Source organism: Delphinapterus leucas, chromosome 20 (genome assembly GCF_059928025.1).
Source record: "Delphinapterus leucas isolate spDelLeu-1000000601 "Yukka" chromosome 20, BTC_Dleu_Yukka2, whole genome shotgun sequence".
NCBI lineage: Eukaryota > Metazoa > Chordata > Mammalia > Artiodactyla > Monodontidae > Delphinapterus > Delphinapterus leucas.
In genome coordinates this window covers 33131174-33148408 of record NC_143148.1, presented here as the reverse complement: position 1 = coordinate 33148408, position 17235 = coordinate 33131174, and the positions used below count along the sequence as shown (strand labels likewise).

The following is a 17235-nucleotide window of genomic DNA, read 5'->3' as shown; positions in this document are numbered from 1 at the left end:
GTGAGTCATAGGAACTTTTTTTGGTTTCCCAGTGCCTGTAAAAGTTATGTTTACACTATACCATAGTCTATTAAGCGTGGAATAACATTATGTCTAATAGAACAATGTACATACCTTAATTTAAAAATACTGTATTGCTAACTAACGATGCTGATCATCATCTGAGCCTTCAGCGAGTCATCATCTTTTTGCTGGTGGAGGATTTGAAACATTGAGAGATTCACCAAGATCTGACACAGAGACACGAAGTGAGCAAATGCTGCTGGAAGAATGGTCCTGATAGACTTGCTCAGCGCAGGGGTGACACAAACCTTCAATCTGCAAAAAAAAACAGTTATCTGCGAAGTACAATAAAGTGAAGCACAGTAAAACAAGATGTGCCTGTGTGTCTATTTCAACTATACATCCCGGAACTGGGGCCATAACCACAAGGTGGGTTCAGGGACCCACTGGACCTACTGTGAGATGGACCTGACCTCCATAAGTTTCTACTCTTTTTTTTTTTTTTAAATTGAGCGTTTTTAAAAAAATTTATTTTTGGCTGCCTTGGGTCTTTGTTACTGAGTGCGGGCTTTCTCTAGTTGCGGCGAGCGGGGGCTACTCTTCGTTGAGGTGCGCGTGCTTCTCATTGCAGTGGCTTCTCTTGTTGCGGAGATCGGGCTCTAGGTGGGAGGGCTTCAGTATTTGTGGCTCGCAGGCCCTAGAGCGCAGGCTCAGTAGTTGTGGCGCACGGGGTTAGTTGCTCCGTGGCATGTGGGATCCTCCTGGACCAGGGCTCGAACCCGTGTCCCCTACATTGGCAGGCAGATTCTCAACCACTGCTCCACCAGGGAAGCCCCATAAGTTTCTACTCTTGACTGGCGGACCACAGTCACGTTTTGGGTCTCCTTGAATTAGTTTTAGTTTAGAGGCTGTGTCCAGCCATCTCCCCAAAGTCTGATTATTTCCTTTTCCCCAATGCACAGTCACCTTGATAAAAAGCTTCAGGTTCCTTTAGGGGAAGGCTGGGCAAAACAGTGTAAATTTTTTCAGTGTTGCAGGGTCCTTCCTCAAGGAGACTTGCCCCGCTTCATTCGAGGGTTTCTGGGTCTGGAAGCTGTCTCAAGTCCGGGAACTGATGGAGAAGCTGATTCCGTTTGGGTGATTCAACTGAGACTTCTGTTCACTTCTGCTTACACAGATCAAGAATTCAGTTAGCCTGCCCCCATTTCTTTCTTTCCAAGGGATACCATGATCAACTGGCCAATGCCCAAGGTCTCTGCAAGTCCAACGATTCTCTTTCTTTTTAGACTCCGCTGGTACCATAATGGTATCCACAGCCACCTTATCTCCGGTGATTTAAGTTCTACCACTTGGCCCCTGCCACCCAGGAATCCGATTATCCCTATTGCATTTAAGGATCCTAGTTCAGTAACTGTGGTTCCCACTGTAATTTCTGACCTACAGAGAAGAATGACCACAGAGCTCTGCAATGACGCTGGGCTCCCCTCACAAATTTATTTCTCAGTCGTGGTGAAAGGTGTGTCTCTGGACCCTCGCAGGGTGGGTGAGCAGGTCTGACATGATAAATCCACTCCGATGGACTTCCCTGGTGGTCCAGTGGGTAAGACGCCGCGCTACCAATGCAGGGTGCCCGGGTTCGATCCCTGGTGGGGGAACTAGATCCCACAGCCATGCCACAAGTAAGAACCCTCATGCTGCAACTAAAAGATCGCGTGTGTTGCAATGAAGATCCCCCGTGCCATAACTAAGAACCGGCGCAGCTGAAATAAATATTAAAAAAAAAAAAATCCACTCTAACATTCCAATCTTCCTAAGATTCAGAATACCTTCCGCTACAGTTCCCTAAAGCAATCCTGGCACTTCAACTTCATTGAGTGTAGGCCACCTGTTAGACTATGTTTCAGCCAACTAAACTATCAGTGTCCTTCCTCACTCTTCATGCTAAAACAGTAAACGCAGAATCTCTGCTTAGTGCATCCACGTTAATAAAGTCAGCCTGACCCAACTCAGTGTTGCTTCCACCACTAACCCACACCCATTAATATCCATTCCCATGCACCCCCCGAGATCTGTCTGTATAAATTGGGAAAATCATGCAGCTCTTTCAGTGTGTAGCAAAAAGCTGTTCACTCCTTGAGGCCTGCTGGGACTTGAGTCTGGTTATAGGTCTAGAAGCAAAGAGAGGTGGGGTGGGCATAGGTCCTGAGAAGAATCAGCAGCATCTCTCAAGGTAACTACCTCGGGGAGGCCACTACAGTTTCTTCTGACAAAGGGCTAACTTCCTTAGAAATGGGTAAAAGAGCTACTTCTGACAAAGATGACCTGTAATCTCTCCCTCTCAGTCAGACTATAGATCCGCATGGCTTCTGATCCCCTCCCCGGCCACATAAAGAATATTTATCTCCGTTGTTCATTATGGTTGTATGCCATCACTTCTCACCATGCATCTGTTTGCTGCTTAGAATGCCAAACAAGGTGTTGATTAATAGTAACAACTGCATTTCCCCAACCGTGGCACTCCGTTCAGTCATGGGCAGGTTCACAGAACAGAGGGCCCCGCAGACCACACACCCTCCTTCAAAAGTACATCAGCATATTAAAGGCCCCGGGAATCCTGCCGTGAAGAAACCCACCAACTGGAATCAACCTGGTTTCCAAATTTACTTGACCATGGGCTCATTTTCTGGAGTGTTTCTTCTACAGAACTAGGATTCAAGAAAACACACCTTGGAAAATGCAAACTTAAAAAGCTACTATGGCTTGAGCTAACATTTGGAAATTTTTTGGTTTGTGCTTTTAGCTTTTTAATTGCTACTTAACAACAGAGACCCCAACCAATAATTTCCTAAGTATTAACAGTGATACGTAGTACATCCTTATGCTATATTTAGTAACTGTTGTGGAAGCACTGTTATTTCTGCCATGTCGCCCACCCAACAGCGCTCTTAAGCCTTGGCTCTTGTCTGAAGGTTCTTCTCTTGTATTAGTGGGGCTTGGGACAATCTGAACCCTTGTCAGCTGTCCTCAGGAGCACCAACCATCCTGGAACTATTTTGGGCTGGTGGAATCTGGAGTTGAATCGATGCAACCCGACACCACAGGGAGAGAGGCCCCACTCCTTCAGAAACAGGAGCTGGGCACTGCCAGCTGCCTGGGGCTCCAGGCCCCTCTTCCAAAGGATGACGCCCCTTGCTCTGCAAAACGATAGGATTTCCCACCCAACAGTTTTAAAAGGTCTTCGTATCAACTCTTAATGACCACTTTCATCAATCCAGCTTCATGGCAGGAGGGAAGTCTCATCTCTGCACTCTTGCTTCTGCTGTGACCCTTCTCTCTCCAGCTCCTCAGGCTTTTTCTGTCACCTACTTCCTCACTTGTAAAACTACAAAACCTCTAGTCTCAAGTCACTTCTTCCTTCAAGCAAGCATTGCCTTCATAACTCATCAATAATCATTGCCTCCTGACTGGCCATTCCTCTGTTCTGGAGGTCTGGTGTTATCTGAAACTCTATGCCATTTCACTCCTTACATAATTATCTTAGTTGGCTTTTTAAAGCACGACCATACATAAAACAGCTTTGTATCTACCCAGCACCTGGCTATGAACTGTTCAGTGAATGTTTATTTGATGTCAATGTGTCCAGTCACAATTCATACAAATGATCATGACCATGACACAAGAAGCTCATTATACTTCGCCCAAAGCAACACTCTCAGGCCTTCAGCATTCTACTTACAGCATCACTCATGTTAAAAATTACACAGGGCTTCCCTGGTGGTGCAGTGGTTGAGAGTCCGCCTGCCGATGCAGGGGACGCGGGTTCGTGCCCCGGTCCGGGAAGATCCCACATGCCGCGGAGCGGCTGGGCCCGTGAGCCTTGGCTGCTGAGCCTGCGCGTCCGGAGCCTGTGCTCCGTGGCGGGAGAGGCCACAACAATAAGGGGCCCGCACACCGCAAAAAAAAAAAAAAAAAAAAGTACACAGCACTTTGCTTTTCAGATTAGTCTCAAAAATAATACTTAAAAGAAGGATTAAAGTCCAAAAGTAAGCTCAGCATGACATGTGAGCAGGTGAAAGGTACTTAATGCCATTAACTTTAAATCGTGGGAATTTAACTCTGATGGGTTACAACATAAGCTAGTACTGTTTAAATCAGGAAATGGGGGGCAAACACAAGCATAATCTTAGTAAATTAAAACTTTCGTGGCCTTACCCTATCTTCTTCATCAGTACAAACAGTCCTTTAATAAAAAGAAGCACAATATTCAGGTTACTCAAAAATCAGCAACTCAGCTGTTGACCATCCAGGGATGATGGAAACGGAGTAAACTGGTAAGATGACAGGAGTCTCTGCCATGGTCATTCATAGTAAAACTTTATTGAACAGAAAACCCGGCAAAGGTTTTCACCTCTGCAAAGCTCCTCTTGGTTTAAAGTAAAGCACGCATTTTAAAAAGCAATTATACATAAGTCTTTCCTAGAAAAGTCCTGCTAAAACATGTCTAGCAATTTCATTGATTATATAAAGTAGTACACTTAGTGTAATTTAAACATTCCAACAGGAATCAAATCGTACCAGCAGAACCATTTCTGCATCTATGACATCTATGTACAAACACACATGCAGACACACACATCTGGAAAAGTTCCTCAGGCATAAACATGCGACACTAATGCCTTCTACTTACAATGTCTATTAAACTACAACAATATATATTAAAGCTCTTCAGAATAAAGATATGAGAAGCCTTAGGCATTTTTTGTTCATCAATTTGTATCATGGCTTCGCGTCTTACTTTCTGCTTTTGCAGAATCGCAAAAGCATGTCATCCTCTTTGTTGATTCTTTTACTAATTCTGTGCTGTCGCCACATCCAGGTAAGGAAATCTAGCCAGAACCAGATGATCCAGTCCACGCCTGCCAAAGCCTCTAGCAGCCAGAGAGCAAACACCATCAGTTTGCTATGGCTGGGGGACCTTCTGGAAGAAGAGAGGCAAAGAAAGTCTTGAAGACGAGCCAGGCTGTGCTCATAAATGAAGGGCTGGTCTGCTCCTCATCCACTACGTCTCTGTCTGGAGGGAGGTGGTTGGGGTCTGCAATTTCAGGATCAGGGTCTTCCTACAGGTAATAAAACACAAGGAGAAAAGAGGACCGTGACAAACACCCAATAATATCAGGAAAGGGCAGAGTGGCTCCCTGGACCCTTGCCCCATAAGCCAAGCCAGGCAGGCAGGACCCTGGGGACGACAACCCCGGCTGGACGGAGCTCCTTCTCCAGCCTCCGTAGCACAACTGTGCTGGAACATTCTCATAGTTTTCAATATTCCTGGCAGCAACTATCAGATCAAATGAAGTACTGTAACTAGATCTTCAACTATTATTAAACTAGTAATTAAGTTAGCCACTTCATTAAATGTGGATATTTTCCTAATTCTGGCAGTGTCCCGAGTTAAAGAAAACTAAAACTAAAAAAAACGAAAACACAGGATTCTAAAAACAGATTCGAGGGTGACACTTTATATTAAAAAGAATATCCTTTAGGATTATGCATTAAACTGCCTTATAAAAATTCTATTTCTTTTTTTAAATATTTATTTATTTGGCAGTGATGGGTGTTAGTTGCAGCACGCGGGATCTTTGTTGCTGCATGCAGGATATTTTAGTTGCAGCATGTGGGATCTAGTTCCCTGACCGGGGATCGAACCCAGGCCCCCTGTACTGGGAGCACAGAGTCTTAGCCACTGGACCACCAGGGAAGTCCCTAAAAGTTCTATTTCTGTATGTTATTTTCCAGGAAATCTATTCTGTGAGACAGGCTTATGTTCCTAATCCTTAATTAGAATAACTCTCCATTAGCAGTTTCCATGGTATAACATATTATTGAGAATGAACACTAAAAATAGTGAGTTTAAAAAAAACATTACATATATATGCCAAAATGCAAATTGCCACATGATCAAAATACCTGATGGATTTTATGACACAATGTTTTAAAAATAGCTAACACTGTAAGAATAAATTTGAAAAAAATCTTGAAATACTGAGCCTAATAAAATGGTACACCACAAGGTATCTAAAGATTAAGGACTCGAGAGCCCGGTGTTTCACACCGAGATCGCCGGGCTCCAGCAGAAGCTCCATACCTGGAAGTTATTGTTGGGGTCCTGATTTGCAGCTTCCTGAGGAGGACCATCATTCGGGAAGTTCTGAACTGGCCTCTGTCGAAATGGAAACCACCCGACATGATGCCTTCAAAGGAAGCATATAAAGTCCATCTTAGTGAACATCAGAGTGACATGTACTCAAGAATTTAAGGGTCCTCTCAATGAGATAAGGTCCCCCTTGCTCCCCTCATCTCATCAGAGCAGAACCTGATTAGAAGCTCGCAGCCAGGCCCATCTACAGAGACATTCCACCACACCAGCTCCTAGACTTTCTCACTGGCCTGTCAGGTTCTTGACAGGCACTATGGAAACTAGGCTTTATTCATTAGCATGTGCCCAGCAACATAAACAGCACCTGACACATAGTATGTGCTCAATAAATACTTCTTCATCTGACCTAAACCTCAGACACGAAAACCTGAACAGAGGGGGAAGGGGAAATACATACACAGCTGTGACTATATGTAATAACATACTAATAAGACCTAGATTTGGTCACCTACATATATGATTCTAGAGACTATAGAATTTAAAGAATTAACTAAAAGTTGCACCTGAAAAACCCAATTAAACCCAAGTCTTGAAGCAAATATGACAAAGTATAACAATGATTAATACTGGATATGAGTACTTAATGCATTATTCTAAATATTTCTTTTTTAAGATTTTAAAAAACTAAAATAAAAATCCATTTTTCCTGTAGAGGAAAAATTTCTTCTGTCAGTTTTCACCACATACAAGGACATATAACTCTAGGCCAGGGTTTCTGAACTTTGGTACTGCTGACATACCGGGCTGGATATTTACTGTGGGGCTGTCCTGGGCACCAGAGGATGTTTAACAGCTACCAACCAGATGCCAGCAGGACCACCCCCCTCGCTGTGACAGTCAAAAATGTCTCCAAACACCACCAAACGTCTTGGGGACGGGGGTAGAGGCAGATGCAAAACTACCCTGGTTGAGAACCACTGCTCTAAGCCATGGATAAAGCCAAATGCCAGGTCTGTGATGGATCTCTGGCCCTTCAGGACTATGCCACAGCCATTGCCTGACCTTTATCCTAGAAGGCAGCTGTAGCCTGATAAAAGACAAATATGTTCTTATTCAACACAAATACAATTTTCCTTTCCATGCCTCAGTATGGCTGTTTTATTGTGGTCCATGAACCTGGCAGGTAACTCAACTAGAGGAAAAGAAGAGAATGTTGTTCCTGTATTAACACAGAATTAGTTGTGTTTTTGGCAATGCGTAACCAAGCCATCAATTCTTTGCATCGAAGATCCTAGAATGACATACTATTTAAATACACCTCCTTAAATATTGACTGAGACTGCTCAAAAAAGAGGAAAATCTGCACTTGGTTTCATAGTGTAATCTGTAGTAAAGGGAAAAAGGGAGAGCGAAATCATCCGCTTACAGGTACATAACTACGGTGGCCCCCATGACCATGAGGAATCTGCTCAGGGAAGAGTAGAAGTAGAGGATACTAAGAAAAACGGAAAACGTAGCCGCTGAATAGGTCCAGTCCAGCCAATCTCGATTTATCTCATCATCTTCTTCCACAATAGGGCCACCCTGTGCATTCATCCGCAAATTCTGATTGGCCCCAGGATTAACCACCACTTGAGGAGCAGCGTTCTGATTGGCGGGCTGGTTTTCAGCTGGAAACTGGTTGTGGATAGGGGCTGGAGCAGGCGCAGAGACCACAGGTATCTCTTGTGCACTTGGCGAGGGGACAAAAGCCCCTGACGCAGCAGTGGCTGCTAAGCTAAAATAAAAATGACAGAGGCAAATACTGTTGAGAGCAAGGCACCATGAAGACTTGTTCTCATAAGCTCGTTTACGCAGGGATCTTTTACTATTAAGTAGGCACACACAAACTTGATTTTTCTTTAACTTAGTGAAGAACTTCTTTACTAATAGTCATATCTATAAATGTCTTTTCTACTCCTAAGAGAAGGTGCTTGGTAAATTTCATCTGGAATTAAACACCAAGGCCACCATGAAAATATGGTGCAGTAGCAAATTAAGATTTTCATAAAATGCTAAAGATATCACAAATTGAAAAGAAAAAAAGAGGAAATAACATATTCTAAATAAAGTCATCAAACTATGGATCAGTCAGCAAACTATGGATCAGTACACAAATCAGTAGTTATCATTTATACTCTATTCCACCCCCAGCAAGGACTCTGCAGATAAGTGATGAAAACACACTCATCCCGCCCTTCCTAACTTTATGGGTAAGTTGGGCATTTTTGAGGGGTGGGAGTTCCCTCAATTTCTGGGAGCCCTGGCCACACCCAGCACGTGAGGAAAGACTCACTACTGCATGTAGTACTGCCGTGCGTATATCTGCTGGAACCAGGAGAGCTGCAGCCACCCATAGGTTGTGTAGCCTGAGAAACCAGGCCCCAGGCCTTGGAACGCCGGCTGGGCAGCTTCAGGCCTATGAAAGATTTAAAAAAATGCTCTTTTTGAGTCGGTTTAGTATGAATAAATGAAAATTAAGTTTAAATTACAATCAGGAATTCAGAACAAAGAGACCGAAGAGTGAGCTCTATGATAGTGACACGTAGATTTCTGGGTGATGCACCTGTGTAATACAATCACAGAAAGTACTGACAAAGCCCCCCTCCCATGGTCTGGATCCCGTGGGAAAACAAGAGCCCTCTGTCCAGCACTGGGGTCTCATGATGTCATCACTATGATGTACAAACAAGCTGGACCTTTTCAGTCTAAGTGGATCCCCACCCTTATTTTAGACTTGCTGAGTCTCACTGAAGGTCTAAACCCCACTATTCATTCTTTAGGGAGCAGCTCTAAAAAGTCACACCTCTCCCAAAGTCTTTTCTGCAGGAAATACTCCTTTCCTCCCAATACCCATTTCTCCCTCACCCCTAGATCTGAACTATACGGGGAGCAGAGTTATGTGTGGCACCACCCATGCATGCTTACTGACCACTTGTGCCTTGTAAGGCCACCGGGCTGTTATCTCACGGGATCCCCAACAACCTTGTGGGGAGGGAGCTCTCCACCCCGCCATTTTACAGAGGGGAGCCCGAGTGCAGCTCAGGGAAGACAAAGGTTCTGCACGTGGTCACTGAACCTGTAAGTAGTAGGGCTGGATTTAAGACCTGTTTGACACCAAACTCATGCCTCTATCATCTAGCGCAGCCTGGGGCAGGGTGTGTGTGGGAGTCATCTCTGGTTTTGTGAACTCTACACAGTGAACTTCTTTGGCATCCCTTCACAAAATTCAAACTAACAGAACTGCGGAAAGATCAGGAGTTGTTATGTGGTCATCTCTGCTGGTCAACTCCTATCCTTAAACAAACTTATATGCACCAGCTGTCCAATAAATATTTGTTGGACGAAATCAAGTTTTATTATGGTAAAATTCATAGTCAGATATGAGCCTAAATTCTCAAATCGTATAGCCAGAAAAAGGGAAACAGTTTTAAGTGTTTCTATCCAATAATGGATTCAATTATCCACTTTATATGGTAGGTATGGAACTTAACCAAATTCCATACCCAGAGTATTTCTAAAATTGTATTCTAATACAAATAGGTCTTGGTACGATACTGTTTTTGATCACGAACTGACATAATGTCTGGGAATTACTTTTAAATACTTCAGGAAAAAATGGGAAGCAGGAATAGATAAAGCAAGTATGGCAAAACTTTGATCATTATATGGAGATTCATTATACAGTTCCCTCTACTTTTGTGTATATTTGAAAACCTCCATTAGGAAAAAAACCAACTCTTCATTCCTCAAACACCTGACTTTATCAACAATCAGATATTAAAAACTACTAGGAAATGGTGGGCAGAGGACTCGGGGAGTAACAGAGTTTCAACTTGTAGTTCATAAACTGTTTTTTCCCATAGGATCTTTCATAGTAAGGTGTTCCAAGAGCTGTGAAATCCGAACATCACAGCATTTAGTCGCTTCTGGCTTTCGCGCTAAAGGAAAGCTCTAATTGCTCCTTTTCTCCTAGCACCACTGACACGGTACTTGGCAGAGCATTTCTCAAACAATCCCTTCACATTTTGTCACCCACTGTTGCGACAGACAAAGCACAAAGCCACTCGGCAAAGCAGCTGCACAGTGCTCACAACAGCTGCTTTTCTGCACCAGCACTAATTCCCTACCATGAGGCCAGCGCAATGTGAAGCACACCCACGTAGGAGGAGAAATGCCCAGATTTTCAGGACATGCATCGCCACTTTTTAGATGTTCCTAAAAGGCTATGTATTAAGAAAAGTTAAATACAGAAGAGGTCTTTAAAGTGAAGCCCTTATAAAGCAAAATTTTGTCCATTTAAAAATTCTATGACTATATAGTATAAACACAGCTTATTCTTAAGTTGATGCAAATAATGCACATTCATGTACAACCTGCTTCTTTATTACAACACTCACCTCGAGATATTCTCCCATCCAGAGGGAGAAGGGTTCCGAACAACCTCCCTTTGCCTTAAACCGTCACTTGAGGAATCCCCAGGAGACTGTCCCTGATTAAGACCAGCGGGCTGCTCTATGGATTCAGCAACCTAGATAAGTGTAACATGAACATGAGAACAAAAGGCCTGATGCAACTGTGTGAAATCAAGCTTCAAGGATTCTTTCTCTGTGAATGGCTTATGTCCCCAACCCTGACCTCTGAACTTGACAAAATCAAACAGATGCAATGTTACATGAATATTCTAAAATTTGTTCAACACAGTATCAATACAGATACTAAAAAAAAATCCATATTTTTTCCTAGAGTAGCTATGCTGTAGTTTCACTAAAATCTCCCAATGAAGTTATCATTAGTGAGAAAGCTTCCTGTTAATGCTCTATACATCTTTTTTTTTCTATACATCTTATGGTGTTAAATTTACTAAGAAATTAAATTTGACCAATAAGATTTATAAACACAACCCAGCCAGCAACCTAAAGAATTTCTTACACTATATTCAGATGTTTCAGGATGTACAGTTGTAATGCAAATTTAGAATGTATCACCACATTAGAATATTAATACTGTACATATATATTTAAAATAAATTTATTTATTTATTTATTTTTATGTTTGGCTGCATTGGGTCTTTGTTGCTGCGCGCGGGCTTTCTCTAGCTGAGGAAAGCAGGGGCTACTCTTCGTTGCAGTGTGCCGGCTTCTTATTGTCGTGGCTACTCTTGTTGCAGAGCACGGGCTCTAGATGGGAGGGCTTCAGTAGTTGCGGCCCATGGGCTCAGTAGTTGTGGCTCGCGGGCTCTAGAGCGCAGGCTCAGTAGTTGTGGCACATGGGCTTAGTTGCTCTGTGGCATGTGGGATCTTCCTGGACCAGGGATTGAACCCGTGTCCCCTGCATTGGCAGGTGGATTCTTAACCACTGTGCCACCAGGGAAGTCCCTTAATACCGTATATTTGAACTAACACTGTGAAATGAAAAAAGAGGGATTTTGACCATCTAACATGAGCAAGTCTTAGGAGATCACTTGATTAAGACTGCGGCCTTTTCCTATCCAAACAATCACAATGAAAATTTCCAAAGGAAATATAGTCATTTTTTACTCTTTATAAAAATCAATGTTTCCTTAGAAGAAATTTATTATGTGCTAAATTCATGACTGCCTTGCTAGTTCGGTGATCTGGATACACAGCCACTATAGATCAAATCAAATCCCAGAAAGGAGTGTACTGCAGAACTCCACTTTTCCACTACAACACTAATGGAATAGTCTACTACTATTATAGTGAACTCTCACTTGTATTGATAACAGTTTCTTATTCCTGATTCTCACTGGGGAAGAGACAAAATATTATATGATAAAAAGACTTAAGAGTTTTATCCAACTTCCTTTATTTTGACCTTGAGAGTCTGAATGACACGAACTGCTATCATCATGAAAAAGCAGACATACCTTTGCGCTGGCTTCTGGCATTTTGGAAGGACCCTTCACACTGCACACCAGATGCAAAACATGCCGGGTTTCCTGCTGAAAGTAATAAGGAGGTACTTTAGGACCTGAATTCAACCTTGTTAGTGCTCAAAAACATTCAAAAGTTAATATATTTAGTGATACCTTTGGAAGCAAGTCCCTGAGACACTGGTGATCCAACAACAGCTTCCCAGAATAAATTAACCTCTGGTCCTCTGGATGCTTATGGAAAGAAAGAGCAGCACAGATCAGCATTTAGCCCCCTCAAGTTCCCAACACTGAAGAAACTGTTTTATACAAATAATTTAAACGTGTGTTTTTCCCAGCATCATAGGAAAACATTTTTCCAAAGGCTCCATATACAAAACTTTTACTTAGGAAGTACTTAACTTTAAACTGATCTCTAACATGCAAACAAATTTAGGATGGCAAACTACCTCCAGTCCACAAAACCTATGGCAAGCTACCTGACTTCTTAACTCCCAGGGAAATTGCTTTCTGCCACAAAAAGCACAAATCTGGGGCTCCTACAGCAACGAACTTCAAAACTCAAAGTTTGGTCTCAGAGAAAACTCAAAGTCAGCCTTCCCTAAAACCACCTAGCATTGTCCCAAGATAACATGAAGCAATTCTAAACTTAAGCCCTCAAAGAGACTTTTTCCAACATACAAATGCAGCTAAAGAGGAGATGGTGTGTGGTAACATTCCACACCACAACCCTATATTTACCATGCTTATTTTAAGGGGGAAAGTCTAAAATTCACTTGTCCAAGGTCACCTGCTGCTAAAGAGTCAAGATTCCGAACCCTCTACTCCATTCCAGTGATTTTAAAACCACAGTCGTGTCACACACTTTTATACAAATCTCACTTTTAAAATCCATTTTTAATTCCCTTAAAAACTGGACTTAAGGGACTTCCCTGGTGGCACAGTGGTTCAGAATCCGCCTGCCAATGCAGGGGACACAGGTTCAAGCCCTGGTCCGGGAAGATCCCACAAGCCGCGGAGCAACTAAGCCCGTGCGCCCCCACTACTGAGCCTGCACTCTAGAGCCTGAGAGCCACAACTACTGAGCCTACATGCCACAACTACTGAAGCCCGCGTGCCTAGAGCCCGTGCTAGGCAACAACGGAAGCCACCGCGATGAGAAGCACACGCACGCGATGAGAAGCCCACGCACCGCAACGAAGAGTAGCCCCCGCTCGCTGCAACTAGAGAAAGCCTGCGCACAGCAACAAAGACCCAACGCAGCCAAACATAAATAAATAAAATTTAAAACTGGACTTAAATAATGGCTTCAAGTGATACATACCAAAGTCAGTACACCGGAGCTCACCAGCAACTTCTCAATCTACTCTTGCCAAAATAACCAATTATGCAAAATTTGGAACAAAGCTGCTCCTGCCAAGTAGCCCAAGATTATAAAGCAAAAAGCTGTTTAAAACTAACAAAAAATAACCGTACCTATTTATCTGCATAAATCAGGAGTTTTTTTTTTTTTGGACACTGGGCAACTATGACAAACTGCAGAGATATACTGGATGCTGTGTTCATCATTGTTTTCACTGACTGAGCTTCATGTGTAAATGCTATAAACCTGGACTTGTAAACGTTATTGTATAGGTGGGGTCCTGCATTATATTAAAGAGTTTCACACTAGAAAAGGTTTGAAAACCACGGGTGCCCGTGATTTGAGGCCTGTTAAAGGCCTGAACCGACACTCTGCGTCTTTATCCAGAGGCTGATTTAAAATATATATATATTAAGCAAACAACTATTATAAAGTAAGGCTTCTCATATTAGAAAACAAATGATGAATGTGCTCCAACCAAAATTTTTAAACACAAATATACAGACCTGAGAGACCTTTTATTTACAACTTTGGATCCTCAGACTTAATAGGAGTGATGTTCCTCACCCAAGAAAGCCCTAAAGGAAAGCCCTCCCCCAAAACGCCACCTTTTACCAAATGACGCAACTAGAGGCTACATACACGTGCTTCGCCAATTTGCGTACCTAATAGCCATTCTTGCAGCAGCACTGCCACCTGTTTCTTGGGAGCAGCTATGGTGAAACTGCAAATAGTGCCAAGGCGAGTGCTAGAGGAATGGGAGCTTATTAAATAAATAAGCACATTTCAAAAGAACGGCTCAGAAGGGAAACTCACTACCACGTTCTTGACAATATGAAACAAAAACAACCTGACCCATAAGCTACAACCTGACACGTTACAACACTTCAGATAAGAAAGAACAATTTCACAATCTTGTCCTGTCCTGATGCCCTCTCCTGTTTGATGGAGAATTACAGTTGTGGGCAGTAAAAAACACTGTTGACACTTACATAATATCAGAGTAGAAAGTAAATATAGGAAGGTCCAGCTCATAGCCTCCATCACGTGGTGGGGAAGGAGGGCGGCCCTAAGGGTGATGTTGACAGATATGTCAACCAAAAGAAAGCGAGGAAGTCTCTGCAATTGAGGGACCAGGGTCTTAACACCCAGACTCCAGGAGATTCCTTCCACCTATTTTCCTTCTAAATCATTTTCTACCGGAAAGTGCCCCGGGCTCCTCCCTGGGACTAAGCAAAGGCTGTGGAGTCCAGCTCACAGGGAGGGGAAGCGCCACGTCCTGTTCCTGGGTGTGGGGCCTTAAGTACACGCTGCCTGGGCGCTCACCATGTTTCTCTAGCCACTGGCCGGGCCTTGGTCCCTGCCCTCACCTCTCTGCAATGAGAGGCTACATTCAGAAAACTCATTTCGCAGCACTTACGTTTCCTTATTCCTACCCATCGGATGCAATCCTAACGAGGAACACCCAGTCACTCCGACGTTTGGGGGAAATTGAGGCTTGGAGGGTGAAATGACTCACTCAAGGTCAAACTTCTGTTTCAGCGGCTTGGCTAAGGCTGGAAGCCAGATCTAGGGGACTGGGAAGGGGTCTGAAGAGGTATGGCGGGAGTGTGACAGCCGTTAGAGTTTGGGGACCTAGGACGCGAGGTGACAGGGGAAGGCGGCCCGTCAGGAAGGCGGGCCGATGGCGGCCTAGAACGAGGAAGTGACAGCCTCTGGGCCACGTCAGAGAGCGCCTACGGCGGCAGGGCAGAAAGGGGGAGACCACAGGCCTGGGAGAGGGGACCTGGGGAGCACCAGGGGAAGGCCGGCGAAGCGAGAAGTTACAGGGAAAGGGGAGGAGGACGTGGCATCCCAAGGGGGACGCGAGGAGGGCTGCGAGGATGACAGCCGGGGTTAGGGGAGTGTTGGCAGCTGGAGCCGGAGGCTCCTCTCACCGGTCGCTCGGGGTAGACGCGGCTCAGATGGGCCTTGAGGTGGCTCACGCTCCAGCTGCGGTCACCGCTCAACTCCAAGTCGCGGTGGCGCTGGTTGGGGCTCTTCACCAGGAGCGTGACGGGCTCGGGCTCCATGTCGACGGTGCTGTGGGCTCGGCGGCGCTCCCAGATGCCAGGCAGGAAGTGCCGCCGCCGCCACAACCTCCACAGAAACGGTTCGCTTCTCTGGAGCGCGCGCGCCCGTCTCGGGGACCTTTTATAGGAACCCCGCGCCCGGACTCTGCGGACAGAACCCTCTGTGGCTGCCACCCATTGGCTGGGGCGGAGAGCACTGCCCTAACGTGGCCCAATCGGCGCCCGGCTCCGTGGGCGGAAGGGCGGGCGGAGCACGTGGGAGCAGGCTGATGCAACCCGCCGCCGTGGCGTCACCCACAGGCGCGGCTGCGGCCCTGGACCCTGGGTTCGGCGGCTGTGCAGGGGTTCGCGCGGCCCACGCGGGGCCCCTCGGCCCTGAGACACTGGCTTGCTCCCCGGCTCGAGTTGCTCACGGCACTTTAGGGAGGGCCGACCCTGCCGACTCTCCGGTTTGGCAGCCTCTGCAAATTGTTTCCTCACAAAGAAGCAGCTCCGCCCTTTTGACACCAGCCCCATTTCCCCTTTCCCTTCCCCGGGTGGCCCGGGACGTCAGGCCTCCCAGGGGAGGCCTCCCCACCCCCACCCCGGCCTCAGCTCAAAGAATTGCTGGGGGAGCCCCGTTTGCGAGCCCACATGGAAGGGCGCCCCGACAAGCCTTAGAAGGGCCAGGAAGAAGGGAGCTTCTTCCTGGGGTTCAGGATGCAGGAATCCGAGCCAATGTTGCCCCTTCACCTGTGACCTCAGAATTGAACGTTGTACCCCTAACTGTGGGACGTCATCCTAATGAGTGGCAAGCAGGCCACAGTCCAGCTTAGGCTGGGAGACGCTCGAAAAAGGCCTTACTTTATAGGATACTAACACATACTTCCTTGAAATTGGGGCTGAGACACAGAAGGCATGTTTCTCAGTTTTCCTAAAATGTGACCACAGAGGCCTGGCTGATGTAGACACTCCCTCCCTCTGTAGGAAAAAAAAAGTCTTGAAAAACAAAACTGACATTGTGCTGGCCCGTCCTTGTTCTAATCCTGTTGGGACATATGTTTTGCCAGGTGTGTCAGGACATTGGCAATTGTACATACAATGTAAACACTATGTAAATAGTTTCCAGAGTGGGGCAAATTTAAGGAGGGTAACAGGAGGAACCTGGTGTGGTTGGTGGGTGTAGTGCCACAGACTGGGTGGCTTAAAGGACAGAAATGTATTGTCTCACAGCTCTAGAGGCTGGAAGTCTGAGATTGATGCCAAAATATTGGCTCCCTGTACACCGATGCCAAAATGAGATACAGAGACAGAGTCTTGGAGGAGAAAGAAAGGGCGGCTTTATTCTTTGTCAGGCAGAGGGAACACAGCAGGCCAGCACCTCAAGAACTGTCCCCCCCCTCCCTCCCTGGGGAATAGGGAGAGGTCTCATATTCGGGGCTTGTGGTCAGGGGTATTCAATAAGGATCAAGGTGGTAATAGTCTTACATTCTTCTTTCTTCTGCGGAGTTTCTAAAGGGTGGGGTTGCTGACAAGATTAGGGTGTGTGCAGGGGTCTCCTAATCTTGAGGAGCTTCTCTGGTCCCTGTAATCTTGCCTCAGGTGGCTTCGTGGCTGCTCCCCCCTTGATTAGCAACTGTTCGAATCTGCCCTTTGGAACTCAGGGAAGGTCATGGAGGCTGGAGTCTTGCCTACAAGAAATGCGGGACAAAAAGGCCTCTGTGTCCAG

The 17235-nt window shown here is 45.3% G+C and overlaps 2 protein-coding genes across 4 annotated transcripts in view; both read right to left on the bottom strand.

Annotated features, from left to right (window-relative positions):
• The window catches only part of NLRC5 (NLR family CARD domain containing 5), a 129943-nt gene extending 125694 nt beyond the window's left edge, over positions 1–4249 (bottom strand). Inside the window, exon 1 of the mRNA XM_089903105.1 lies at positions 115–4249. The gene's annotated coding sequence lies outside the window, so the exon portion shown is untranslated. The remainder of the gene's footprint in view (positions 1–114) is intronic.
• Positions 4250–4360: 111 nt separating this feature from the next.
• On the bottom strand, positions 4361–15624 carry HERPUD1 (homocysteine inducible ER protein with ubiquitin like domain 1). 3 transcript variants are annotated; one of them, XM_022555908.2, is made up of 8 exons: positions 15393–15624; positions 12249–12326; positions 12087–12161; positions 10597–10727; positions 8493–8615; positions 7584–7934; positions 6146–6251; positions 4361–5120 (listed from the first exon to the last, which is right to left on the bottom strand). In XM_022555908.2, the coding sequence occupies exons 1-8, from the start codon at positions 15525–15527 to the stop codon at positions 4956–4958; spliced, it is 1164 nt and encodes a 387-aa protein (XP_022411616.1). In that variant the 5' UTR covers positions 15528–15624; the 3' UTR covers positions 4361–4955. The 3 variants fall into 3 exon arrangements, with proteins under 3 accessions (XP_022411616.1, XP_089759249.1, XP_089759250.1); XM_089903123.1 differs by lacking the exon at positions 8493–8615; XM_089903124.1 differs by lacking the exons at positions 12249–12326; positions 15393–15624 and having other exon boundaries at positions 12079–12099.
• Positions 15625–17235: the final 1611 nt, after the last annotated feature.

Bases quoted from the DNA above. Each gene is read 5' to 3' on its own strand.
- HERPUD1 (XM_022555908.2), bottom strand. From the start codon at position 15,527: ATGGAGCCCGAGCCCGTCACGCTCCTGGTGAAGAGCCCCAACCAGCGC. The intron at 10,728-12,086 runs GTATGTCTGCTT...ACACTTATCTAG, and splicing joins TGCCAGAAGCCAGCGCAAAG to GTTGCTGAATCCATAGAGCA. The intron at 8,616-10,596 runs GTGAGTGTTGTA...AATCTTTCATAG, and splicing joins GGATGGGAGAATATCTCGAG to GCCTGAAGCTGCCCAGCCGG.